The sequence below is a fragment of the Scyliorhinus canicula genome, chromosome 18 (assembly GCF_902713615.1).
Source record: "Scyliorhinus canicula chromosome 18, sScyCan1.1, whole genome shotgun sequence".
NCBI classification, from domain to species: domain Eukaryota; kingdom Metazoa; phylum Chordata; class Chondrichthyes; order Carcharhiniformes; family Scyliorhinidae; genus Scyliorhinus; species Scyliorhinus canicula.
In genome coordinates, this window is record NC_052163.1 from 114,447,173 (window position 1) to 114,474,638 (window position 27,466).

Below are 27,466 nucleotides of genomic sequence, written 5' to 3' on the forward strand. Positions count from 1 at the left end.
CCTCAGCAGAATGTTCCTCGCTACAGCCGAAAACGCAACAGAGTCCTGTTTGATAGCGGGTTCGTGCTCAATGCTACAGGCACCAAGAAACACTACCCCATACCCACCCACTTCGTGCTCAATGCTGCAGGCACCAAGAAACACTACCCCATACCCACCCACTTCGTGCTCAATGCTGCAGGCACCAAGAAACACTACCCCATACCCGCCCACTTCGTGCTCAATGCTGCAGCCAGCACGAAACACCACCCCATACCCGCCCACTTCGTGCTCAATGCTGCAGGCAGCACTAAACACCACCCCATACCCACCCACTTCGTGCTCAATGCTGCAGGCAGCAAGAAACACCACCCCATACCCACCCACTTCGTGCTCAATGCTGCAGGCAGCAAGAAACACCACCCCATACCCACCCACTTCGTGCTCAATGCTGCAGGCAGCACTAAACACCACCCCATACCCACCCACTTCGTGCTCAATGCTGCAGGCACCACGAAACACTACCCCATACCCACCCACTTCGTGCTCAATGCTGCAGGCAGCACGAAACACCACCCCATACCCACCCACAACAGCACTCCACTCCACAATGGCCTCCTTATGCACTGTAGGGGTTCTATGGATCTCTAAGCTTGCCTTGAGCACTGCTCCCCTGCTGTCCCTCCCCACCCTGGGTCTGCCTCAATTGCCCCCCCACCCCCCAACCCACTGCTTCCAGGAACCTGAATGGAAAATCCCAGCTGACCTCCTTCAATCTTTGGTTGAATGTGGGCCTTTCGATTTTTAATCGGCTACCCACAGTGTATGATAACCCTGTGATTCCCTCCCTCTCCCCACCACCCTCACATTCACTTCTGAGATAATGGCCCAGGTGTGGAGTGGAGGGGGAGAGGGAGTGGTGGTGGTTGGGGGGGGGGGGGGGGGGGGGGGGGTGCGCTCTTGGTACTCGTCAAAATAATAAAAGCAAAAATCTGCAGATGCTGAAACTCTAAAGGAAAATCTGAGACTGCTGAAAATTATCTGTGCAGCTAGAAATGGTTAACATCTTGAGGCAAATGTAACTTCTTCAGAATTTCTGTACAATTTTTAAGCCTTGTCTGCTTGCGCACTCATTCATTTTTTATTATTTAACGTACCCAATTCATAAATTAATCCAATTAAGAGGCAATTTAGCGTGGCCAACCCACCTACCCAGAGATATCACAGGGCACTCAGTAACTAAAGTGGACTCTCAATCCCTTAGAAAATAAAGTTCTTTTTCAAGAACACGCTCTTCCCAAATCCTATCCCTTTGATGTCCAATGATTGTGCTGCCTTAGTCTTGCTGGAGGCTGAGATGAGTATAGTGAGCACTAGCTGAGGGAATAAACCTGGGGCTTTCCAGCATTTTGTTGAACAGAATGGCACTATTGTCAAACAGTCTCCATGGAGATTTATCTAATCTTTATTATTGTCACAAGTAGGCTTGCGTTAACACTTCAGTGAAATTACTGTGAAAATCCCCAGTCGCCACACTCCGGCACCTGTTCGGGTACACGGAGAGAGAATTCAGAATGTCCAATTCACCTAACAGCACGTCTTTCGGGACAGTGGGAGGAAACCGGAGCACCCGGAGGAAACCCACGCAGACACGGGGAGAACGTGCAGACTCCACACAGACAGCGACCCAAACCGGGAATTGAATCTGGGACCCTGGCCCGGTGAACCAACAGTGCTAACCACTGTGCTACCGTGCCACCCATGTGTTTTCCTATTGGATGATGCCCCCCTGAAAAGGTGGCAGTCACCTGCCGCCTTGAACCACTGCCGTCCTGTGGTGTAGGGGGTAACAACACAGTGCTGTTGGGGAAGAAGCTTTGACCCAGCAATGGAGTTTCGGAAGTGACTCTCTCACCTCTGACCTGCTTTCTGAGCCACTGTAATACAGTAGTGTGGCTGGTGGTTCAGTTAAGTTCCTGGTTCATGGTGACCCGCTTTCCCCCAGTAACTTCACTGCAGTGTTAATGTAAGCCTACTTGTGACACCAATAAATATGATTATCAGGATGTTGATTTGTGCAGCACAGTGTCTCGCTAAGCAGCTTCAGAGGGCATCTGAGGGGAGTGCGGGTCCTATATAAACCCAGCCCAGGAAAGGAAGGCTAGTTTCGCCCCCCTTCCGAAGGGGCATTAATGAACAGGTTTCACAGTCTGACAGCTTCCTGGTCACGTTTCCTGAACTTCTCCTTTTCAGATTTGTTTTTAACTGAACGGAACTCAAATTCCCAAAGTGCCTGGTTGGATTTTGAACTCAAATAACCCACAAAAAGTCCCGTTTAAACTAACCACTCAATAAGGCATCTCCAAACAAAACGATTAAAGGTTGGGGTTGCTGAGCACCCTGAATTCCTGGTGGGTTTTACCTACTCACCGATTGCTTCCGACACTCCGTCAATGAGAAATCCGCCTCCGTCACTTTCTCCTGGCACTTATTCAGCAACACACTATCGTTTGCCTGTTGTTGCCTGCACTCTCTCAACTGCTTCAGTGGACCCGCGTTGATTATTAAAAATGTCGAACATGCAATAATCATCGTAACCGAGAAGAGAGGCAAAAGCAACCATTTTAAAGTAGACTTGCAGGATCCTGGAGAATCAGTCAACTTCATCTTCTGTCTGCTGTTCCCCGGGCACCCACTGCAACCAACTCTGTCCTGGCAGCTCAGCAACTATCTCCAGCCTGATGTCGCAATACTTCTATTTATTCAATTGCGTCATTTCCACCATCAAAAATCTTAATATTTCCTCCCACAACACACACACACACACACGTTTACTGGAAGTCACATGTTTCAGACCAGCTCAAGTTTTGGTCTCTCCCCCCACCCCCCACACCTCTGTTTTGCACTCATACCTGTTGCTGAGTTTATTTTCAGATTGCTTTGTGACTTGCAAAATATTTGGCTGGAGGGCTGAAGGGTTTTCAGAGCAGCGAAGGACCTGTTTTGGTAAATCGGTTCAACCTCCACATGTACTGGTATCTTTCACATCATCCCCTCCTCTATCCCTCGCTCCACCCTCCTACCTTCCCGTAGAAGGGACCGGCACTAAGAGTTGATGGAACCATCAATTCACCAGACACGTGTTTCCGATGTGAATCTAGGCTTTAATCGACTTACTTCAGAGCCAGCCTGTTACCTGTCGATGAACTTGTAGTGACCCAGGCTGACTCTGGACACGGGTACTTATACAGCTGCACTACGTTTCCTCCGGGTGCTCCGGTTTCCTCCCACAAGTCTCCAAAGATGTGCTATTAGGTGAATTGGACATTGTGAATTCTCCCTCAGTGTCAGGCGACCAAGAGCTTTTCACAGGAACTTCATTGCAATTAATATCAGCCTACTTGTGTTAATAGAAGCCTTCTTCCTCCCTCTGTATGAAGATTAGCAGGTTGGGTGGATTGGCCGTGCTATATTGCCCCTTACTGTATGTAGAAAGATGTGCAGATTAGGTTGTGGGGATGGGATAGGGGAGTGAGCTTTATAGAGTGCTCTTTGGGAGGGTCAGTGCAGACTCAATGGGCCAAATGGCCTGCTTCTGCCCTGTAGGAATTCTGTGATGGTCATCATTAGAATTTTAATGCCAGATTTCTATCTGCCCTGGTGGGATTTGAACCCGGGTCCCCAGATCTTTGCCAGGGTCTCTGGATCACTAGGCCAGTAACAATACGACTGCCTCCTCTCACCGCCTACTTCCCCTGTCCCTCAAGTCTGCGTACAAACGCTGAGAAATTGCTACAACAGGTTCTATTTGCTAATAAAAGAAAACAAGCATAAACATTGTGGTGGAGCAGCTGTAAATGACAGGTTGTGATATGGCCGGAGTCTATTTTGTAATCCTGCTTGTGGTAAACCCTGGCTCAAGATGGTTTAACGGTTACTTGATGGGAAATGGTAAAACAAAACAAGTCAGCAGAATGAAACCAGGCCACAGTCTGAGAACTAAAAGATAAACACTAAGCAGAATCCCTGAGGCCCAAGTATAGTAGGAGCTGAAACAAAATAACCGGGTGCCGAAGCCACCAGCAATCCCTTGATTAGCTTTTCAAAATCATGAGGGTCCTGGATCGAGTAGAAAGGGAGAAACTGTTCTCATTGGTGGAAAGATCGAGAATTAGAGGGCACAGATTTAAGGTATTTGGTAAAAGAAAGTGACGGAGGAGACAGGAGGAGAACCCTTTCCACACAGCGAGTGGTTAAGATCTGGAATGCGCTGCCTAAGTGTGGTGGAGGCAGGCTCAATCGAACCATTCACAAGGGAATTGGATTTTTATCTGAAAACGAAGAATGTGGGGGCAGCACGGTGGCGCAGTGGTTAGCACCGCTGCCTACGGCGCTGAGGACAGGGGTTCGATCCCGGCCCTGGGTCACTGTCTGCGTGGAGTTTCCGCATTCTCCCCGTGTCTGCGTGGGATTCACCCCCGCAACCCAAAGATTTGCAGGTTAGGTCGATTGGTCACGCTAAAATTGCCCCTGAATTGGAAAAAAAAATAATAGGGTACTATAAATTTATTTATTTTTTAAAGGAAAAGGAAGAATGTGCTGGGTTATGGGGAGAAGGTGGGGGAATGGAACTAGGCGAGTTGCTCATTTGTAGAACTGGCACAGACATAATGGGCCAAATGGCCTCTTTCTGTGCTGTAATCGTTCTGAAATTCTGTAATTTGGCCAGTGAAATGTTTACAATCTGACAGCAGTCCGAATGCGGGAAGGTAAGGAGCTTCCTAATTAGTCCTACGGGGGCACGGTGGCACAGTTAGCACTGCTGCCTCACAGCCCCAGGGGCCCGGGTACAATTCCGGCCTCGGGTGACTGTCTGCGTGGGTTTCTTCCGGGTGCTCCAGTTTCCTCCCACAGTCCAAAGATGTGCAGGTTAGGTGGATTGGCCATGATAAATTGCCCTTAGTGTCCAAAATTGTCCTCAGTGTTGGGTAGGGTTACTGGGTTATGGTTATCACATCTTTTGTAATTAGGCTATTCAAATGATAGCAAGGTAATGATAGGGGTAAAACGGTCTCCATAGGCTCAGCGCCGGCCCTAGGGTTGCTGGCGCCCCGGGCAAGCTGAACTTCAGCGCCCTTCGGGGGCCGGGGGGGGCGCGGGGCCGAGGCGGCGGGGGGGGGGGCGAGGCGGGGGAGGGCGGGGCCGAGGCGGCGGGGGGGAGGCCGAGGCGGGGGGGCGGGGCCGAGGTGGGGGGGTGGGGGGGGGGCCGAGGCGGGGGGGGCCGAGGCGGGGGTGCGGGGCCAAGGCGGGGGGGGCTGTGGGGGGGCGGGGCCAAGGCGGGGGGGGGCGAGGCGGGGGGGGGGCCGAGGCGGGGGGGGCGAGGCGGGGGGGGAGGGTGGGGCCGAGGTGGGGGGGCGGGGCCGAGGCGGGGGGGCCGAGGCGGGGGGGCGGGGCTGAGGTGGGGGGGGGGCCGAGGCGGGGGGGGCCAAGGCGGGGGGGGCGAGGCGGGGGGGCCGAGGCGGGGGGGCGGGGCCGAGGTGGGGGGGCCGAGGCGGGGGGGGCGGGACCGAGGCGGGGGGGGGTGAGGTGGGGCGGGGGGGTGGGGCCCAGGCCGGGGGGGGCCGAGGCGGCGGGGGGGGGCGAGGCGGGGGAGGGCGGGGCCGAGGCGGCGGGGGGGAGGCCGAGGCGGGGGGCGGGGCCGAGGTGGGGGGGGTGGGGGGTGGCGAGGCGGGGGGGGGCTGAGGCGGGGGGGCGGGGCCAATGCGGGGGGGGCTAAGGTGGGGGGGCGGGGCCAAGGCGGGGGGGCGAGGCGGGGGGGGGGCCGAGGCGGGGGGGCCGAGGCGGGGGGGGAGGGCGGGGCCGAGGTGGGGGGGCGGGGCCGAGGCGGGGGGGGGCTGAGGCGGGGGGGAGGGCCGAGGCGGGGGGGGGCCGAGGCGGGGGGGGGCGGGACCGAGGCGGGGAGGGGGTGGGGCCGAGGCGGGGGGGCGGGGCCGAGGCGGCGGGGGGGGGGCGAGGCGGGGGAGGGCGGGGCCGAGGCGGCGGGGGGGAGGCCGAGGCGGGGGGGCGGGGCCGAGGTGGGGGGGTGGGGGGTGGCCGAGGCGGGGGGGGGGGCGAGGCGGGGGGGGAGGGCCGAGGCGGGGGGGGGGGCGAGGCGGGGGGGCGGGGCCGAGGTGGGGGGGGCCGAGGCGGGGGGGGGCCAAGTCGGGGGGGGCTAAGGTGGGGGGGCGGGGCCAAGGCGGGGGGGGCGAGGCGGGGGGGGGGGCCGAGGCGGGGGGGAGGGCGGGGCCGAGGTGGGGGGGCGGGGCCGAGGCGGGGGGGAGGGCCGAGGCGGGGGGGGGGCGAGGTGGGGGGCGGGGCCGAGGTGGGGGGGGGGCCGAGGCGGGGGGGGCCAAGGCGGGGGGGGGCCGAGGCGGGGGGGCCGAGGCGGGGGGGGCGGGGCCAAGGTGGGGGGCCGAGGCAGGGGGGGCGGGGGCCGAGGCGGGGGGGTGAGGTGGGGCGGGGTGGGGCCGAGGCAGGGGGGCGGGGCCGAGGCGGGGGGGGCTGAGGCGGGGGGCGGGGCCAAGGCGGGGGGGTGGGGGGCCGAGGGGGGGGGCGCGGCGGGGGGCCGGGGCGGGGCCGAGGCGGGGGGGGCCGGGGTGGGGGCGGGGCCGAGGCGGGGGGGGAGGACGGAGGGGCGGACGGAGGGGCGGACGGAGGGGCGGCCGGGGGGGGGGGGGGGACGACGACGGAGGGGGGGGACGGAGGGGGGGGGGAACGGGGGGGGCGGAGGGGGCCGCCCTGGGGAGGGCGGCCACCGCGCATGCGCTGGTTGGCACCGGCCCAACTGCGCATGCGCGGCACCCGAGTCTCTGGCGCCCCCTAACAAATGGCGCCCCGGGCGACTGCCCGAGTTGCCGGTACCTTGGGCCGGCCCTGCATAGGCTCTTTTGTTTAAAGAAAGTATAAGTGGAAACACCCTGAGCACAGGAAATTAAGAGGTTTTATATGTTGCAATGCCTAACACAGAGTACCTGAGGCACGACGAGGGTGTAACTACACCCTCTTATGAACTGACCTGATTAATGCTACACTCCTATATGCTTCACCCGATGCCAGTGTTTATGTATTTGCATGGTGGACCTTGTGTTGCACTTTTATGTATTTTCTTTTCATGTACTAAATGATCTGTTTGAGTTGCTCGCAGAAAAATACTTTTCACTGTACCTCGGTATACGTGACAATAAACAAATTCAATCCAAACATGGGGATTGTGCCTCCAACAAGGGCCAAATGGTAATGATGTTGCTCTGTGTTTCTACTGCTCAAACATTCGTACTTATACTGAATAAAACAGAATGATACATATGATATTGCCAACAGGCCGCATCTGTATTTGATCCCTGATTTAGCTGCGAACCTCAAATGAAGATCAAGTTGAAGAGTTTAGGATGGAAGAGTAGGAGGAATGAAGATGTGGTGTCTGGTGGGTGTGAGTCTTCGATATGTGAGGAAAGTAGGGAGGTGAAGGGTGAGTGTTACATCCCTCCCAGGGGTCACGGCCTGTGGACCCGTGACCTCCAGAGAGTACAAACTTCTCCGGCAACGGCATCCTATCCTGAGATCACTCTGTGCGGGTTCTACACTGGCGACGAGGATCAAGTTGAGCTGCTGGAGGCGCCAAGCGCTCTGAACTCAGACCTTTTTCATTTGGCCTCAGGGGGCTGTTCTTCAACAGATTCACATTGGAAAATTGGTGCAATTTGATGCAGGTACCGATGATTGGGGGCAGTACATTGAGTGAAGCTATACCTCTCTAGAACAAACTCTATAATCGGCAGTGATCGGCAAACAGTAATCCTGCCCACGGTTTGTGGAGTCACCACTTACAATATCATTAAAAGTCTGACCTATCCTGATGCACCAGATACCCGATCTTTTGCCGCCTTATTAGCCTTAGGAAGGGAACATTTTAACCCCAAGCCACTGATAATTGTCCGCCGTTTCCGATTTCACACAGCTACCCAGAGTCAGGAAGAATCCATTACCGACTTTTTGGCCCGCCTACAAAAACTTGCTGAGTTCTGCGAGTTCGGGACGATATTGAACAAAACACTAAGAGACCATTTGGTTTGTGAGGGAATATCTGTGACGCAGGAAAGTAACTCAGCTCCTCGCGGAAATTCACTTGGATTTGCAACAGGCGGTTGAGATAGCCATCTCTCGGGGGTAAAAGGGGAAAAATGGACAATCTGTGTGTATTGTGTGGTGTTGTTGTGATGTTGCCACGTTGAAGTGTGTTTGGACTAAAGTACTATTTTAAAAACAAGACATAACCATCTTCCATGAAAGCGCTGAACAGGGAGTCCAGCAGCTCCAAGGCATGGTGGTCCTGAACTTAGGCTGCTCGAATGAGTGCCTGGCGCCCTTTCCAAGGTCTGAAGAGAAGGGCCCCTGACCTTGGGACGGTTGCCATAGGGATGCAGATTGCCAGCGAAGAGGCCTAGAGGGCTGTCAAGCAGTTTCCCATGACCGAGAAGACCCGGACCACGGATACGGGCCAGCAACAGGCCACTGAGACTGAGGCGACAGACGATCCCAAGAGGGCCCACCCCAGCCCCCTTCGACCGCCTTCCCCGTGATCGGGCACACTATTTGGATGAGGAAAACCACTCGCACCAGCAGTTGCACTGCAAAGCGGCACCGTGAGGATCCATGTCAGACTTTGGGTGAACGGGCACCCCATACGGATGGGGTTGGATACAGGAGCAGCAGTCTCTGTAGTCAGCCACCGAACATTTGACCATGGCTCTATGCCACACCAACGCCCAGGCGGCAACATATATGGGGAAGCCATTGCTGGTACCTCGGTGGTCCCAGTCCTGTATTGGCAACAATCGGCCAATCTGCCGTTTGTAGTGGTACGCGGGGACGGACCTAACTTGCTGGGCCGCGATTGGTCGCAGCAACTCCGCCTTGACTGGCAGCGAGTCTGACACATGTATCTACGCGGACTGGACGGGTCTTGGCTAAATTCCCTGACATCTTTCAGAAGGGCCTGAGCAGGTGGGTCAAGGTTAGTGTTGACCCACCATGCTGTTTATTATCTGCAAAATTCTCGACACCACTTTACAAACCTCATGTTTTTCTTTTTGTTTTTTGAGTACCCAATTCATTTTTTTCCAATTAAGGGGCAATTTAGCGTGGCCAGTCCACCTACCCTGCACATCTTTGGGTTGTGGGGGTGAAACCCACGCAAACACGGGGACAATGTGCAAACTCCACACGGACAGTGACCCAGAGCCGGGATCGAACCTGGGACCTCAGCGCCGTGAGGCAGCAGTTCTAACCACTGCGCCACCGTGCTGCCAACCATGTTTTAACTGATTTCCAACTGATTAACCAAACATTCGCCGGTCCCAGAGATATCACAGGGCACTCAGTAACTAAAGTGGACTCTCGATCCCATAGAAAATAAAGTTTTTTTCAAGAACACGCTCTTCCCAAATCCTAGCCCCTTGATGTCCAATGATTGTGCTGCCTTAGTCTTGCTGGAGGCTGAGATGAGTATAGCGAGCACTAGCTGAAGGAATAAACCTGGGGCTTTCCAGCATTTTGTTGGTCAGAATGGCACTATTGTCAAACAGTCTCCATGGAGATTTATCTAATCTTTATTATTGTCACAAGTAGGTTTACATTAACCCTGCAAATGAAGTTGCTGTGAAAATCCCCCAGTCGCCACATTCCGGCACCTGTTCGGGTACACGGAGGGTGAATTCAGAATGTCCAATTCACCTATCAAGCACGTCTTTTGGGACTTGTGGGAGGAAACTGGAGCACTACGCAGACACGGGGAGAATGTGCAGACTCTGCACAGACAGTGATCCACGCCAGGAATCGTACCTGGGACCCTGGCCCTGTGAAGCAACAGTACTAACTGTTATGGGCCAGGGTTTAGAGAACCCCAAAGTCTATCATGGTGTTCACCTGACCCACAACTTTTAAAAGTATGGGGAGCACACGGCCCACTCTGCAGGTGTGGTACAACAGAAATGGAAAAGTATTTTTTAAAGCAAAACAATGTTTATTCAATGAACTCAAGTTAACCTTTTTAAAACAAAGTGACCATCTTAGCAACCAGTAAATCAAACACACCCCCAAAGAATACAACACTGAGTAATCTGTATGCTGTCCTTTTAACACCCAGAAGACTTAACAAACCTATTACATAGAATTTACTGTGCAGAAGGAGGCCATTCGGCCCATCGAGTCTGCACCGGCTCTTGGAAAGAGCACCCTACCCCCTATCCAAGGTCAACTCCTCCACCCTATCCCCATTACCCAGTAACCTCACCCAACACTAAGGGCAATTTTGGACACTAAGGTCAATTTATCATGGCCAGTCCACCTAACCCGCACATCTTTGGACTGTGGGAGGAAACCGGAGCACCAGGAGGAACCCCACGCACACACGGGGAGGATGTGCAGACTCCTCACAGACAGTGACCCAAGCCGGAATCGAACCTGGGACCCTGGAGCTGTGAAGCGATTGTGCTATCCGCAAGGCTACCATGCTGCCCACTATTGGATGATGCCTCCCTGAGAATCTGGCTGTGCGCAGCCGCCTTGAACCACTGCCGTCCTGTGGTGTAGGGGGTAACAACACAGTGCTGTTGGGGAAGAAGCTTTGACCCAGCAACGGAGTTTCGGAAGTGACTCTCTCGCCTCTGACCTGCTTTCTGAGCCACTGTAATACAGTAGTGTGGCTGGTGGTTCAGTTAAGTTCCTGGTTCTTGGTAACCCGCATTCCCCCAGTAACTTCACTGCAGTGTTAATGTAAGCCTACTTGTGACACCAATAAAGATGATTATCAGGATGTTGATTTGTGCAGCACAGTGTCTCGCTAAGCAGCTTCAGAGGGCATCTGAGGGGAGTGCAGGTCCTATATAAACCCAGCCCAGGAAAGGAAGGCTAGTTTCGCCCCCCTTCCGAAGGGGCATTAATGAACAGGTTTCACAGTCTGACAGCTTCCCGGTCACGTTTCCTGAACTTCTCAGATTTTTTTTTAACTGAACGGAACTTAAACTCTCAAACTGCCTGGTTGGCCTTTGACTGAAAAAACCCACAGAAAGTCCCGTTTAAAATCACCACTCAATAACACATCTCCGAACAAAACAACTGATATTTTCCAAAGACTCTGGGGTTTTGTGAAAGAGCTACAGTACTTTATTTCAGTAACAAATGTCAGAGAATCATAGAACGTACAGTGCAGAAGGAGGCCATTCAGCCCATCGAGTCTGCACTGCTCCTTGGAAAGAGCACCCTACCTAAGCCCACATCTCCACTCTATCCCCAGTAATCCCATCTGACCTGCATATCTTTGGACTGTGGGAGGATCCCGGAGGAAACCCACGCAGACACGGGGAGAACGTGCAGAATCCGCACAGACGGGAATCGAACCTGGGACCCTGGAGCTGTGAAGCAACTGTGTTAACCACTGTGCTACCGTGCCACCCCGTGTCATTGCTGAATAAATGCTTCCATAGTCTCAGACATGCCGAAGGTTGCTGAACATCTGAATTCTCGATGTTTCTGCTACTCACCGATTGATTCTGACAGTCCGTCAATGAGGAATCTATCTCTGTTGGTTCACTTGGCGACAGGGTATTGTTTGCCAGTTGTCCCCGGCATGCTCCCAACTGTTTCACTGGATCTGAGTACATTATTAAAATAACTGAACATGCAATAATCACCGCAACTGAGAACAGCTGCAAACCCCACCATTTTAAAGCAGAGGTGCTGTGTCCTAGACAATCTCTCATCTTCTGTCTGCTGTTCCCGGGCATCTACTGCAGTCAACTCTGCGCTGGCAGCTCGGCACCTATCTTATGTTGCAATATTTCAATTCAGGTCACAACTGCGTCATTTCCACCATCAGATATTTTCATATTTCCTGCCCCCTCCCCACCCTCCCCTCCCCGCCCCAACACACACACACACACATTTACTGGAAGTCACAGGTTTCAAACCAGCTCAGATGTTGGTCACCCCCCAGTCAATTGTTGAACAGAGCATTGAGGCAGCTCCTAGCTTTGATCCTTTAGTATAATGACCAGCACGGTCGCACGGTGCTTAGCAGTGCTGCCTCACAGCGCCAGGGACCCAGGTTCAATTCCGGCCTCGGGTGACGGTGCGGGATCTGCACGTTCTCCCCGTGTCGGCGTGCGTTTCCTCCAGGTGCTCCGGTTTCCTCCCATAGTCCAAAGATCTGCATTTTAGATGGATTGGCCATAATAAATTGCCCCTCGGGCAGCACGGTGGTACAGTGGGTTAGCCCTGCTGCCTCACAGCGCCGAGGTCCCAGGTTCGCTCCCGGCTCTGGGTCACTGTCCGTGTGGAGTTTGCACATACGCACCGTGTTTGCGTGGGTTTCACCCCCACAACCCAAAGATGTGCAGGGTAGGTGGATTGGCCCTAGGTGCAGGAAAGGCTCCACGCAAATAGAATAAAGTTGGCCAGATAAAGGGCAGCCCTGATGCACTCCTCTCTCAAAGCGAATGATAAATTGCCCCTTAATTTGAAAAAAGGAATTGGGTACTCTAAATTTAAAAACAAAATTCAGGCCATGCACCTGGTGGAAGAAATGCGTCGCCAGGGCACACCATCGTGGAGGGGCACAACGTAAAGGTATCGTTGCAGGGTCCGAAGGTGGAAGGTCGCCAGAGGGGTCAAAGTGACCAGCCGGTACCACAACATGGAGGCTATCAGCTGGTCTATGATGAGAACTCGACCCCTGTAAGACAGCACTCGGAGCAGTCCTGTCCAGAGTCTCAAGCGAGCGGCGACCTTGGTCTCCAGCTCCTGCCAGTTAGCCGGCCAGGATTCCTCAGCCGGGCAAAGATGGGCTCCGAAATAGAGGAGGCTGGTCCTGCTCCAGGTGGAAGGCCTGAGCTCCTCTGGGAGGGGGTCCGTCTGCCACGGAGCGACCAGGAGTCCGGAACATTTGGCCCGGTTAATCCTGGCAGAAGAGTACATAGCCTGGCATTCTCGCATCCTCCGCAGATCAGCAGGGTCAGTGAACATGAGGAGCACGTCATCAGCGTAAGCCGAGAGGACCACCCCAATGCCCGGCCCGCGCAGAAGCCGTCCCGACAGCCTGCTCCGCAGGAGGCGCAGGAAAGGCTCCACGCAAATAGAATAAAGTTGGCCAGATAAAGGGCAGCCCTGACGCACTCCTCTCTCAAAGCGAAAGGGCGCCGTCAGGGACCCGTTAACCTTAACCAGACACTCTGCGGCAGTGTACAGAAGCCGGATCCGGGCGACAGATTGCGTCCCGAACCCGAATGCCTGCAGAGTACCGAATAAATATTCGTGATCCACCGTGTCAAACACCTTCTCCTGATCAAGGGACAGGAAGGCGTTCGACATACCAGCCCTCTGGAATGATGGACCAGATCCCGGACCAGATGATTGTTGCCATGGATTGTGCGACCCGGGACCGTGTAGGACCGGTCAGAGGTGGATCATGTGGTCCAGCAGGGTGCCAAGGCGCAAACTCATTGCCTTGGCGAAAATCTTGAAATCCGTACTGGGGAGGGAGCCCGGACGCCAGTTTTTAAGGTGGCAGACATCCCCCCTCTTTGGCAGCAAGGTAACGGTGGCTCTGCACTATGAGAGGGGCATCTCTCCGGTCTCGATACTTTCCCCCAGGACCCCCGCATAGTCACCCCCCAGGATGTCCCAGAATGCCCTGAAGAACTCCACGGTCAGCCCGTCCAGCCCTGGGGTTTTGCCCCTGGACTGGCTGCCGGTCAGTTCCCCCAGGCTTATAGGGGTATCAAGCCCACCGACGCCTTCCGTGCTAACCCGCGGCAGGTCCTCCCACAAAACTCTGCAAGCGTCCTCGCTGGACGGGTCCGGAGAGAAGAGAGCGCTGGAGAAGCTTCGGCAGCACGGTAGCATAGTGGTTAGCACAATTGCTTCACAGCTCCAGGGTCTCAGGTTCGAATCCCGGCTTGGGTCACTGTCTGTGCGGAGTCTGCACATCCTCCCCGTGTGTGCGTGGGTTTCCTCCGGGTGCTCCGATTTCCTCCCACAGTCCAAAGATGTGCAGGTTAGGTGGATTGGCCATGCTAAATTGCCCTTAGTGTCCAAAAAGGTTAAGCGGGGATTCAGGGTTACGGGGATAGGGTAGATACGTGGGCTTGAGTAGGGTGCTCTTTGTAAGTGCCGGTGCCGGTGATGACTCGATGGGTCGAATGGCTTCCTTCTGCACTGTAAATTCTACGATTTGCGCCCGAACCTCCTCCGGATCCGAGACGAGGGCCAGCAGCGTACGGAACTGCTTACGGACCACGCGCCTTTTTTCGAGTGAGTAGAAGAAGGGGGTGTTGTGGTCCATGTTCGTAAGGATCTGGATTCGCAACCTCACATTCGCGTCCCGGGACCCGACAAGTTGCAGGTCCCGGAGTGCGCCCACCACTCCCTACCCGCCAGACACTCAGCACCACAGGTTCTAGTGTTGGATGACAGGATGGTTTTCACTAGCGCTGTTTTCACTCACCATGTGCGTACCACTCCCTACCCTCCCCGCACCACTCCCTACCCTCCCCGCACCACTCCCTACCCTCCTGCACCACTCCCTACCCTCCCCGCACCACTCCCTACCCTCCCCGCACCACTCCCTACCCTCCTGCACCACTCCCTACCCTCCCGCACCACTCCCTACCCTCCCGCACCACTCCCTACCTGCCACACACCACTCCCTACCCTCCGCGCACCACTCCCTACCCTCCCTGCACCACTCCCTACCCTCCGCGCACCCCTCCCTACCCTCCGCGCACCACTCCCTACCCTCCCCGCACCACTCCCTACCCTACACGCACTACTCCCTACCCTCCCTGCACCACTCCCTACCCGCCATGCACCCCTCCCTACCCTCCGCGCACCACTCCCTACCCTCCCGCACCACTCCCGACCTGCCACGCACCACTCCCTACCCTCCGTGCACGACTCCCTACCCTCCCCGCACCACTCCCTACCCTCCGCGCACCACTCCCTACCCTCCCCGCACCACTCCCTACCCTCCCGCACCACTCCCTACCCTACACGCACCACTCCCTACCCTCCCCGCACCACTCCCTACCCTCCGCGCACCACTCCCTACCCTCCCCGCACCACTTCCTACCCTCCCCGCACCACTCCCTACCCTCCGCGCACCACTCCCTACCCTCCCCGCACCACTCCCTACCCTCCGCGCACCACTTCCTACCCTCCCCGCACCACTTCCTACCCTCCCCGCACCACTCCCTACCCTCCGCGCACCACTCCCTACCCTCCGCGCACCACTTCCTACCCTCCCCGCACCACTCCCTACCCTACACGCACTACTCCCTACCCTCCCGCATCACTCCCTACCCTACACGCACTACTCCCTACCCTCCGTGCACCACTCCCTACCCTCCCCGCACCACTCCCTACCCGCCACGCACCACTCCCTACCCTCCCCGCACCACTCCCTATCCTCCGCACACCACTCCCTACCCTCCCCGCACCACTCCCTACCATCCCGCACCACTCCCTACCCTCCCCGCACCACTCCCTACCCTCCACGCACCACTCCCTACCCTCCCCGCACCACTCCCTACCCGCCACGCACCACTCCCTATCCTCCGCACACCACTCCCTACCCTCCCCGCACCACTCCCTACCCTCCCCGCACCACTCCCTACCCTCCACGCACCACTCCCTACCCTCCCCGCACCACTCCCTACCCGCCACGCACCACTCCCTATCCTCCGCACACCACTCCCTACCCTCCCCGCACCACTCACTACCCTCCCGCACCACTCCCTACCCTCCCGCACCACTCCCTACCCTCCCCGCACCACTCCCTACCCTCCGCGCACCACTCCCTACCCTCCCGCACCACTTCCTACCCACCCCGCACCACTCCCTACCCTCCTGCACCACTCCCTACCCTCCGCACACCACTCCCTACCCTCTGCGCACCACTCCCTATCCTCCCCGCAGCACTCCCTACCCGCCACGCACCACTCCCTACCCTCCCCGCACCACTCTCTACCCTACCCGAACCACTCCCTACCCGCCATACACCACTCCCTGCCCTACCCGCACCACTCCCTACCCGCCATGCACCACTCCCTACCCTCCCGCACCACTCCCTACCCGCCATGCACCACTCCCTGCCCGCCCTGCACCACTCCCTACCCGCCATGCACCACTCCCTGCCCTCCCTGCACCACTCCCTACCCGCCATGCACCACTCCCTACCCTCCCCGCACCACTCCCTACCCTCCGCGCACCACTCCCTACCCTCCCCGCACCACTCCCTACCCTCCCCGCAACACTCCGTACCCTCCCCGCACCACTCCCTACCCTCCCGCACCACTCCCTACCCTCCACGCACCACTCCCTACCCTCCCCGCACCACTCCCTACCCGCCACGCACCACTCCCTATCCTCCGCACACCACTCCCTACCCTCCCCGCACCACTCCCTACCCTCCCGCACCACTCCCTACCCTCCGCGCACCACTCCCTACCCTCTGCACACCACTCCCTACCCTCCCCGCACCACTCCCTACCCTCCCCGCTCCACTCCCTACCCTCCGCGCACCACTCCCTACCCGCCACGCACCACTCCCTACCCTCCACGCACCACTCCCTACCCTCCACGCACCACTCCCTACCCTCCCCGCTCCACTCCCTACCCTCCGCGCACCACTCCCTACCCTCCCCGCACCACTCCCTACCCTCCACGCACCACTCCCTACCCTCCCCGCTCCACTCCCTACCCTCCCCGCACCACTCCCTACCCGCCACGCACCACTCCCTGCCCTCCCCGCACCACTCCCTACCCTCCCCGCACCACTCCCTACCCGCCACGCACCACTCCCTGCCCTCCCCGCACCACTCCCTGCCCTCCCCGCACCACTCCCTACCCGCCATGCACCACTCCCGACCCACCCCGCACCACTCCCTACCCTCCCCGCACCACTCCCTAACCGGCACGCACCACTCTCTACCCGCCATGCACCACTCCCTACCCTCCCCGCACCACTCCCTACCCTCCCCGCACCACTCCCTACCCTCCCCGCACCACTCCCTAACCGGCACGCACCACTCTCTACCCGCCATGCACCACTCCCTACCCTCCCCGCACCACTCCCTACCCTCCCCGCACCACTCCCTACCTGCCACGCACCACTCCCTATCCTCCCCGCACCACTCCCTACCCTCCCCGCACCACTCCCTACCCGCCACGCACCACTCCCTAACCGGCACGCACCACTCTCTACCCGCCATGCACCACTCCCTACCCTCCCCGCACCACTCCCTACCCTCGCCGCACCACTCCCTACCCTCCGCGCACCACTCCCTACTCTCCCCGCACCACTCCCTACCCGGCACGCACCACTCCCTACCCTCCCCGCACCACTCCCTACCCTCGCCGCACCACTCCCTACCCTCCGCGCACCACTCCCTACTCTCCCCGCACCACTCCCTACCCGGCACGCACCACTCCCTAACCTCCCCGCACCACTCCCTACCCTCCCCGCACCACTCCCTACCCTCCCCGCACCACTCCCTACCCTCGCCGCACCACTCCCTACCCTCCGCGCACCACTCCCTACTCTCCCCGCACCACTCCCTACCCTCCCCGCACCACTCCCTGCCCTCCACGCACCACTCCCTACCCGGCACGCACCACTCCCTAACCTCCCCGCACCACTCCCTACCCTCCCCGCACCACTCCATACCCTCCACGCACCACTCCCTACCCTCCCGCACCACTCCCTACCCTCCCGCACCACTCCCGACCCGCCATGCACCACTCATTACCCTCCCCGCACCACTCCCTACCCTCCCCGCGCCACTCCCTACCCGCCATGCACCACTCCCTACCCTGCCAGCACCACTCCCTACCCTCCCTGCACCACTCCCTACCCGCCATGCACCACTCTCTACCCTACCCGCACCACTCCCTACCCTCCCCGCACCACTCTCTACCCTCCCGCACCACTCCCTACCCACCATGTACCACTCCCTACCCTCCGCGCACCACTCCCTACCCTCCCCGAACCATTCCCTACCTTCCCCGCACCACTCCCTACCCTCCCCGCACCACTCCCTACCCGCCGTGCACCACTCCCTACCCTCCCCGCACCACTCCCTACCCTCCGCGCATCACTCCCTACCCTCCGCGCACCACTCACTACCCTCTCTGCACCACTCCCTACCCGCCACGCACCACTCCCGACCCGCCATGCACCACTCCCTACCCTCCCCGCACCACTCCCTACCCTCCCCGCACCACTCCCTACCCGCCGCGCACCACTCCCTACCCTCCCTGCACCACTCCCTACCCTCCCCGCACCACTCCCTACCCGCCATGCACCACTCCCTACCCGCCATGCACCACTCCCTACCGGCCACGCACCACTGCCTACCCGCTACGCACCACTCCCTACCCTCCACGCACCACTCCCTACCTGCCATGCACCACTCCCTACCCTCCCCGCACCACTCCCTGCCCTCCCTGCACCACTCTCTACCCACCCTGCACCACTCCCTACCCTCCCCGCACCACTCCCTACCCTCCCCGCACCACTCCCTACCCTCCACGCACAACTCTCTACCTGTGAGGTAGTACCTGCACTACAGGTTCGCCGGTAGCCCCTGCCGGCTAGCTCCGCCCATAAGGAGCGTATAAATATGCTTGTCCTCCTTCTGATCAGCCATTTCACCAGCTGCAGTAGGAGGCCACGCATCCGACTGTAATAAAGCCACAGTTGTACCAATTTGAGTCTTTCGTGCAATGGATCATGCATCAATTTATTACAGTCAGATTTACTAAGAGATGGATATCAGAATCAAACCAGATCACCTGCAGCTGGATCCGCACTCGCCCGATGCCAGAAAGGACTTTAATCACTGGCTGTCTTGTTTTGAGGCCTACATCAACGCTGCAAAATCCACGCCGATGGAAGCTCAGAAGATCCAAGTTCTATACTCCAGGTTGAGCTCCAACGTGTTCCCGTTGTATCCAAGACTGTCCCGAGGTACGCGGAAGCGATGGCACTCCTAAAAGAGAACTATGCACAGAAAGCAAACATGCTCTTTGCCAGGCACGTACTCGCCACTCGCTCTCAACTCCCTGGTGAGTCTATCGAAGACTTCTGGCGGGCTCTAATCCCACTCATACGGGACTGTGACTGTCAGGCCGTTACGGCCATTAAACATTCCAATCTCCTCATGCGTGACACATTCGTGATGGGGATTGCGTCGGACACCATCCGACAACGATTGGTGGAAGGGGCCACATTCGACCTAACGGAGACAAAAACCTTAGCGCTCTCCATGACGGTCACATCTCATAACGTCCATGCCTACCCCGCTCGCCGCGCGCCCACCCATCCTACCCCTCCTGGACCCTGCAAACGACCCCTCGGCTGGGGCCCTGCTGACTCAATATGCCTGTGCCGTCCACAAATCCGCGCACCCCGGGGATCCCCGCTGCTGCTTCTGTGGTCAGCAGAAACACCCCCGCCAACGCTGCCCGGCCCGCACCGCCACTTGTAAGTCCTGCGGTAAAAAGGGCCACTTTGCAGCTGTGTGCCAGGCTCGCGTAGTCGCTGCTTCCGCGCCCGCAATCGCCCCCTCCCCCCTGCCGAACGCACAATGGGCGCCGCCATCTTCTCCTTCCAGGGCCACGTGCAGCCAGTGGGCGCTGCCACCCCCCCTCAGTCCACGTGCAGCCCATGGGCGCCGCCATCTTGCCCCGCCCCCGCAACGTGCGCTCCATGGGTGCCGACATTCTTTTCCCTACAGGACCCCTGGACGCCGTCATCCTGTCTCCCCCACGGGGCTGGAACGCCAGATCTGGGTCGCCGACGCTCTATATCTGAAACCTCGGACGGCCACCCGCAGCTCGCCTCGATGACACTGGACCAGTCTCGTCCTCACAACCTGGCCACCGCTTCGACAACGGTGAAAATCAATTCAGCGGGTTCCGCCTCTACGTCCTTCCTAACCTCTGCGCTGCACTATTGCTGGGCCTGGATTTCCAGTGCAATCTCCAGAGCCTCACCCTTAAATTCGGCGGGCGCCTACCTCCACTCACTGTTTGTGGCCTCGTGTCCCTCAAGGTTGACCCCCCCCTCCCTCTTTGCCAATCTAACTGCAGATTGCAAGCCATTCGCCACCAGGAGCAGACGGTACAGCACCCAGGACAAGACCTTCATCAGGTCCGAAGTCCAGCGGCTGCTTCGGGAGGGTATTATCGAGGCCAGCAACAGCCCTTGGAGAGCCCAGGTGGTAGTAGTAAAAATGGGGGAGAAACACAGAATGGTCGTGGACTACAGTCAGACCATCAATCGGTACACGCAGCTCGACGCGTACCCCCTCCCTCGCATTTCTGAGATGGTCAACCAGATTGCACAGTACCGGGTCTTCTCAACAATTGACCTGAAATCCGCCTACCACCAGCTTCCCATTCATAAATCGGACCATCCATACACTGCCTTTGAGGCAGACGGTCGGCTCTATCAATTCCTTAGGGCTCCCTTCGGCGTCACTAAATGGGTCTCGGTCTTCCAAAGGGAGATGGACCGAATGGTCGACCGGTACAGTTTGTGGGCCACGTTTCCGTATCTAGACAATGTCACCATCTGCGGCCATGACCAGCAGGACCACGTCGTCAACCTCGCTAAATTCCTCCGCACCGCCACTCTCCTCAACCTTACATACAACAAGGAGAAGTGTGTGTTCCGCACGACCCATCTAGCCATCCTCGGCTATGTAGTCCAAAACGGACGTCTGGGGCCCGATGCCGACCGCAAGGAGCTTCCCCTCCCCCAAGGCCCTCAAACAATGCCTGGGGTTCTTCTCCTACTACGCCCAGTGGGTCCCAAGCTATGCGGACAAGGCCCGCCCACTCATACAGTCCACTCAATTCCCCCTTGCGGCCGAGGCACAACACGCCTTCGCCCAGATCAGAGCAGACATAGCCAAGGCCGGGATTCACACAGTAGATGAGGCACTCCCCTTTCAAGTTGAAAGCGAAGCTTCAGACGTCGCCCTCGCCGCCACTCTAAACCAGGCAGGCAGACCCGTGGCATTCTTTTCCCGCACCCTTCATGCCTCTGAAATTCGGCACTCATCCGTCGAAAAAGAGTCCCAAGCTATCGTTGAAGCCGTGCGGCATTGGAGGCATTACCTGGCCGGCAGGAGATTCACTCTCCTCACAGACCAACGGTCGGTAGCCTTCATGTTCAACAACACGCAGCGGGGCAAGATCAAAAATGATAAAATCTTGCGGTGGAGAATTGAGCTCTCCACCTATAATTACGAGATTTTGTATCGCCCCGGCAAACTCAACGAGCCCCCCGACGCCCTTTCCCGAGGTGCATGTGCCAGCGCACAAGTAGACCGACTCCGGGCCCTGCATGACAGCCTTTGTCACCCGGGGGTCACACGACTGTACCACCTCGTCAAAGCCCACAATCTGCCCTACTCCGTCGAGGACGTACGGACAGTCACCAGAGACTACCAGGTCTGTGCGGAATGCAAGCAGCACTTCTACCGGCCAGACCGCGCGCGCCTGGTGAAAGCCTCCTGCCCCTTTGAACGCCTCAGTGCGGATTTCAAAGGGCCCCTCCCCTCCACCGACCGCAACACATACATCCTCAGTTTGGTCGATGAATACTCCAGATTCCCCTTCGCCATCCCTTGCCCCGATATGACGTCTGCCACCGTCATCAAGGCCCTCAACACAATCTTCCCTCTGTTCGGATTCCCCGCCTATATCCACAGTGACAGGGGATCCTCATTCATGAGCGATGAGCTGCGTCAGTTCCTGCTCAGCAGGGGTATCGCCTCCAGCAGGACGCCCAGCTACAACCCCCGGGGAAACGGGCAGGTAGAGAGGGAGAACGGGAGGGTTTGGAGCGCCGTCCAGCTGGCCGTACGGTCCAGAAACCTCCCAGCCTCTCACTGGCAGGAGGTCCTCCCTGATGCACTACACTCCATCCGGTCACTACCGTGCACAGCCACAAATAACACACCCCATGAATGTGTTTTTACCTTCCCCAGGAAGTCCACATCCGGGGTGTCTCTCCCGACTTGGCTCGCAGCTCCAGGACCGGCCCTTCTATGTAGGTATGTCTGACTCCACAAGGCGGACCCCTTGGTGGACAGGGTACACTTGCTCCACGCCAACCCCCAGTATGCCTACGTGGAGTTCCCCGACGGCCGCCAGGATACAGTCTCACTCAGGGGCCTGGCTCCCTCAGGTTCCACTCCAACACACTCCCCCACCCACCCGCCACCCTCCCCTCCCCCGTCGCTCCCAACATTAGCCCCACCAGGTCCATCCCTCCTTCCCCTGTCCACGCAAGAGGACGAGGAAGATTTCGGCACGCTCCCGGAGTCATCCGACTACTGGCCAGCATCAACACCACCAGTACCGACGTCGGCGACACCAGCACCGCCAGCACCGACATCGCTGCCACCGTTACGTCGCTCCCAGCGAACTGTCAAACCACCGGATCGGCTTAACCTCCGACGGGCACCGGACCATCAATATGGATATTTTTTTTCCCCCTCCCCACTGTAAATTATTTGCAAAACTGTATATAGTTCCACGCCACCCCCACCGGACTCATTTTAACAGGGGGTGAATGTGGTGATCCACTGTGCGCACCTGTATTAGGGGTTGTAAGGTAGGACCTGCACTACAGGTTCGCCGGTAGCCCCTGCCGGCTAGCTCCGCCCACAAGGAGTCGTATAAATATGTGCGTCCTCCTTCTGATCAGCCATTTAGCCAGCTCCAGTAGGAGGCCATGCATCTGACTGTAATATAGCCACAGGTTCTACCAACCTGAGTCTTTCGTGCAATTGATCGTGCAGCATCCACTTTCAAATATAATGAGTAAACCCAGGAATACTTGCTGTAGAGTGATATCTTGGAGAAATTGCTTTGAGAGAGAGAGAGATCCTTCAGGAAAACAGCCTGCAGATTCTTGCCTATGGCAAACTACTGTTTAACTTCCCAGCATTTGGCAAAAAGCTTCTGTTCTGTTCACAGCAAGATCTAAACTGAAAACTCAACACGTGACTGTTTCAGCCCTGGCTCCTCCCATTAACTACATCATCTCTATCCCACTAACTGGGTTATGCCCATTCACTAGGGCTAAACACAACATGTCTAATTATCTCCTCCCCACGGAACCTCCTTTCTATAAACAAAATTCCATTATTCATATTTCAGTTAATATGCATGGTTGGAATGAATTATGATCTCATTTTTACAATGCTTAATTGCATGATCTGCAGCCAAAGTGTTTCTCTTTCTTTTAAACCAGGATTTAAAAAAACATTATCACGCATTCACATCTACAAACTAATCCAGGCACTGAAAACCATTACCTCACCAGATACATACAATACAATGTATATGAAATTCCTATATTCATCACAGTGTGTGTGTTTTGAGTGTGTCAATTGTGAGTGTGCCGATTGTTAGTATGAGTGAGTCAAATGTGTGTGCATCAAGTATGAGTGAGTGTGTGTGTGTTTTGAGTGTGCGTAATTGTGTGTGTCGAGTGTGCGTTAGTGTGTGTGTGAATGAGTTTGTTGGGTGTGTGTGAGTGTGTTGATTGAGTGAGTGTGTCACGTTTGTGAGTGAGTGAGTCTGTCAAGTGTGTGTTGAGTGTGTGCGTCGGTGTGTGTGCCGATTGTGAGTGTGTCGAGTGCGGGTGAGTGTGAGCGAGTGTGTTGATTGTGAGCATGTGTGTGAATGTGTCAAGTGTGTGCGTGTTGAGTGAGCTTTTTAAGTGTGTGTGTGTGAGAGAGTGTAGATACTGTGCTGACTGATGCAAGCTGCAGTAAGTGAAGCTACTGAAATAGTTGAGAATCACACAGGCAGTATGGTCATTTTCAAGAGTGTTGGTGACTGTTGAGGAATACAAGAGCAAGGCTGGGAGGGGAGCTAGGCACTTTACTAATAATTACTGAGAGTACATTTTCCAGGGAAGAAATTATTGAAAAAAAAACTTGGAATTTTATCAAAGTTTTTGCAACCTCAGAAGAACCCGAAGAGGTTCACAGGAAATGAACCATTTCATAAAGTGCAGTCGCTGCTATAATGCAGGAAACACATCAGCCAATTTACATACAGCAAGATTTTACAAACATGTAATGTGAAAAAGTTTTAAGCAATGGCTCAGGGATGAATCTGGGACAAATCACTGGGGCAACGCGCCAGCTCTTTGAAATTTTGGCATTTATCTGAAATGAAGGAGACCCCAATTTAATGCCTCCTTTAAATCATGGCTCCTCCAAAGTGCAGCACTCCCTCATTATTCAACCTCCAATAGTGCAGCACTCACTCAACATTGATCCTCCAATAGTGCAGTACTCCCACAATACACACGCTACGATAGTGCAGCACTCCCTCAGTACAGTCCCTCTGATAATGCAACAGTCACACAGTACTGACCCTCTGACAGTGCAGCACTCCCTCAGTACTGACCCTCTGACAGTGCAGCACTCCCTCAGTACTGACCCTCTGACAGCGCAGCACTCCCTCAGTACTGACCCTCTGACAGTGCGGCACTCCCTCAGTACTGACCCTCTGACAGCGCAGCACTCCCTCAGTACTGAACCTCCGATAGTGGGGCACTCCCTCAGTACTGACCCTCTGACAGCGCAGCACTCCCTCAGTACTGAACCTCCGATAGTGGGGCACTCCCTCAGTACTGACCCTCTGACAGCGCAGCACTCCCTCAGTACTGACCCTCTGACAGTGCGGCGCTCCCTCAGTACTGACCCTCTGACAGTGCAGCACTCCCTCAGTACTGACCCTCTGACAGTGCAGCACTCCCTCAGTACTGACCCTCTGACAATGCAGCGCTCCCTCAGCACTGACCCCCTGACAGTGCAGCACTCCCTCAGTACTGACCCTCTGACAATGCAGCACTCCCTCAGTACTGACCTTCTGACAGCGCAGCACTCCCTCAGTACTGACCCTCTGACAATGCAGCACTCCCTCAGTACTGACCTTCTGACAGTGCAGCACTCCCTCAGTACTGACCCTCTGACAGTGCAGCACTCCCTCAGTACTGACCCTCTGACAGTGCAGCACTCCCTCAGTACTGACCCACTGACAGTGCATCAGTCCCTCAGTACTGACCCTCCAACAGTTCAGCACACCTTCATTACTGACCCTCTGACAGTGCAGCACTCCCTTGGTACAGACCCTTTGAAAGTGCAGCACCCCCTCAGTACTGACCCTCTGACAGTGCCTCCCTCAGTAGTGACCCTCTGAATTTGCAACAATCCCTCGGTACTGACCATCCGACATTACAGCACTCCCTCAGTACTGACCCTCTGACAGTGCGGCACTCCCTCAGTACTGACCGTTTGACAGTGAGGCACTCCCTCAGTACTGACCCTCTGACAGTGCAGCACTCCCTCAGTACTGACCCTCTGACAGTGCAGCACTCCCTCAGTACTGACTCTCTGACAGTGCAGCGCTCCCTCAGTACTGACCCTCTGACAGTGCAGCACTCCCTCAGTACTGACCCTCTGACAGTGCAGCACTCCCTCAGTACTGACCCTCTGACAGTGCAGCACTCCCTCAGTACTGACCCTCTGACAGTGCAGCACTCCCTCAGTACTGACCCTCTGACAGTGCAGCACTGTCTGTTAGACATGTAGGGAGCTAGGTGCAGCCTTGAGGTTGCTGAACTGTTCTTAGCAATAAATACCTTTTGTGTTCACTAATGAAGTCCATGACCCGCTTTACGGAGGGGAATTATGTTAAACCAAAGGCCTGAAGGTCCTCTTGGTTACAGAGACCAGCATTTTCTGTTCAATCAGTCACAGAAACTGGTCTCCTTGTCTTTGTCATGCTGCTGTTTGTGTGATTTTGTCCACAAACTGGCTGCTCTGTTACCAATGTTATAATGAAAATGAAAAAGTGAAAATTGCTTATTGTCACGAGTAGGCTACAATGAAGTTACTGTGAAAAGCCCCTAGTCGCCACATTCCGGCGCCTGTCCGGGGAGGCTGGTATGGGAATCGAACCGTGCTGCTGGCCTGCTTTAAAAGCCAGCGATTTAGCCCAGTGAGCGAAACCAGCCCCAGTGACTATGATTAAAATACTTGATTGGCTGTGAGCGCGCTTTGAAACATAGTGCTGTCAAAATACAAATCAATCTTTCTCTTCACTCATGCCTCATTCTGCATCCAACAGATGCCTCCAGTTAAACTCAAATCCTCCCTCCGCTGTGTGTCTCCTTCACTTCAGGTCCCCCTCCCTGACAGGGGCCAGGCGACTCACCAGCTCCTCACGCTTCTTCGCCTCGGGGATGTGATTGATCTTCGAGAGCTCAGACTCCAGACGTTCCACCTTTTCCTTCGAGATCCTCAGACCTTCGTGCAGGTCTGCGTTTTGCCTCCAAAGCAATCTGTTATCCCTGTCGAACCGTGCATTCAACATTCCACAGTGATCTTGGCCTGGAGACATGGATGCAATGTTGAACATCACCAGGCCCAGGCAGAACAGGGTCAAGACTGAGCATGGGTGTCTTGTGGTCCACGCCACAAAAGCTGTCAGCATTGTCCTGGTGGCCCAGGAGATGAATGTGTTAACGTTTAGATGGCAGTGGGGAAGTGTCGACAACCAAGTAATGTTCAATATAACTGTCTGAAGAATATTCCCCTGCTCTTCCCTGTATTGAAATGTGGAAGTCCCGTTTCTGTCTCTCGATATCGTCACTGAACTTTGCAGTATTAACATCAAGTTCCTGGAAATCACATGCTGCTCAGACATGCACTGATTGGGATATTGCCTGAAAACAACAATTAAAGCTGAGACTGCGCAAAGACTCTTGGCAGCACCAGAGCTTGAGGGAAGCCACATGGAATTAAAGTTTCCACTTTTATATCCAGTGTATTTGGTTTATGCTGAGGATCTTGGTTCAACTCCAAGCTTCACTTTTTCTCCCTCAATCCCAGCTGCTGATGTCCGACTCCTGTCCCATCTTCCCTAAGTGTGAGAGACGCAACACCTGGGGTGGGTTTCTCCGTCGGCCAACGCCAGAATCGCGATCGGGCGGAGAAGATAGCACGGTAGCATTGTGGATAGCACAATTGCTTCACGGCTCCAGGGTCCCAGGTTCGATTCCCGGCTTGGGTCACTGTCTGTGCGGAGTCTGCACGTTCTCCCCGTGTGTGCGTGGGTTTCCTCCGGGTGCTCCGGTTTCCTCCCACAGTCCAAAGATGTGCGGGTTAGGTGGATTGGCCGTGATACATTGCCCTTAGTGTCCAAAATTGCTCTTAGTGTTGGGTGGGGTTACTGAGGTATGGGGATAGGGTGGAGGTGTTGACCTTGGGTAGGGTGCTCTTTCCAAGAGCCGGTGCAGACTCGATGGGCCGAATGGCCTCCTTCTGCACTGTAAATTCTATGATAAGATCGTGCACCC

The 27,466-nt window shown here is 56.4% G+C and overlaps 1 protein-coding gene across 3 annotated transcripts in view; it reads right to left on the reverse strand.

Annotated features, from left to right (window-relative positions):
• The window catches only part of LOC119953395 (puff II/9-2 protein-like), a 44,627-nt gene extending 17,881 nt beyond the window's left edge, over positions 1–26,746 (reverse strand). Inside the window, exon 1 of one of the 3 annotated variants that reach the window (XM_038777627.1) lies at positions 26,323–26,746. In XM_038777627.1, coding sequence (XP_038633555.1) covers positions 26,323–26,601 — 279 coding nt within the window. In that variant the 5' untranslated portion in view covers positions 26,602–26,746. Of the gene's footprint in view, positions 1–2,409; positions 2,710–11,558; positions 11,789–26,322 lie in introns of those variants that run through there. The other 2 variants (XM_038777629.1, XM_038777628.1) reach the window with 2 other exon arrangements.
• Positions 26,747–27,466: the final 720 nt, after the last annotated feature.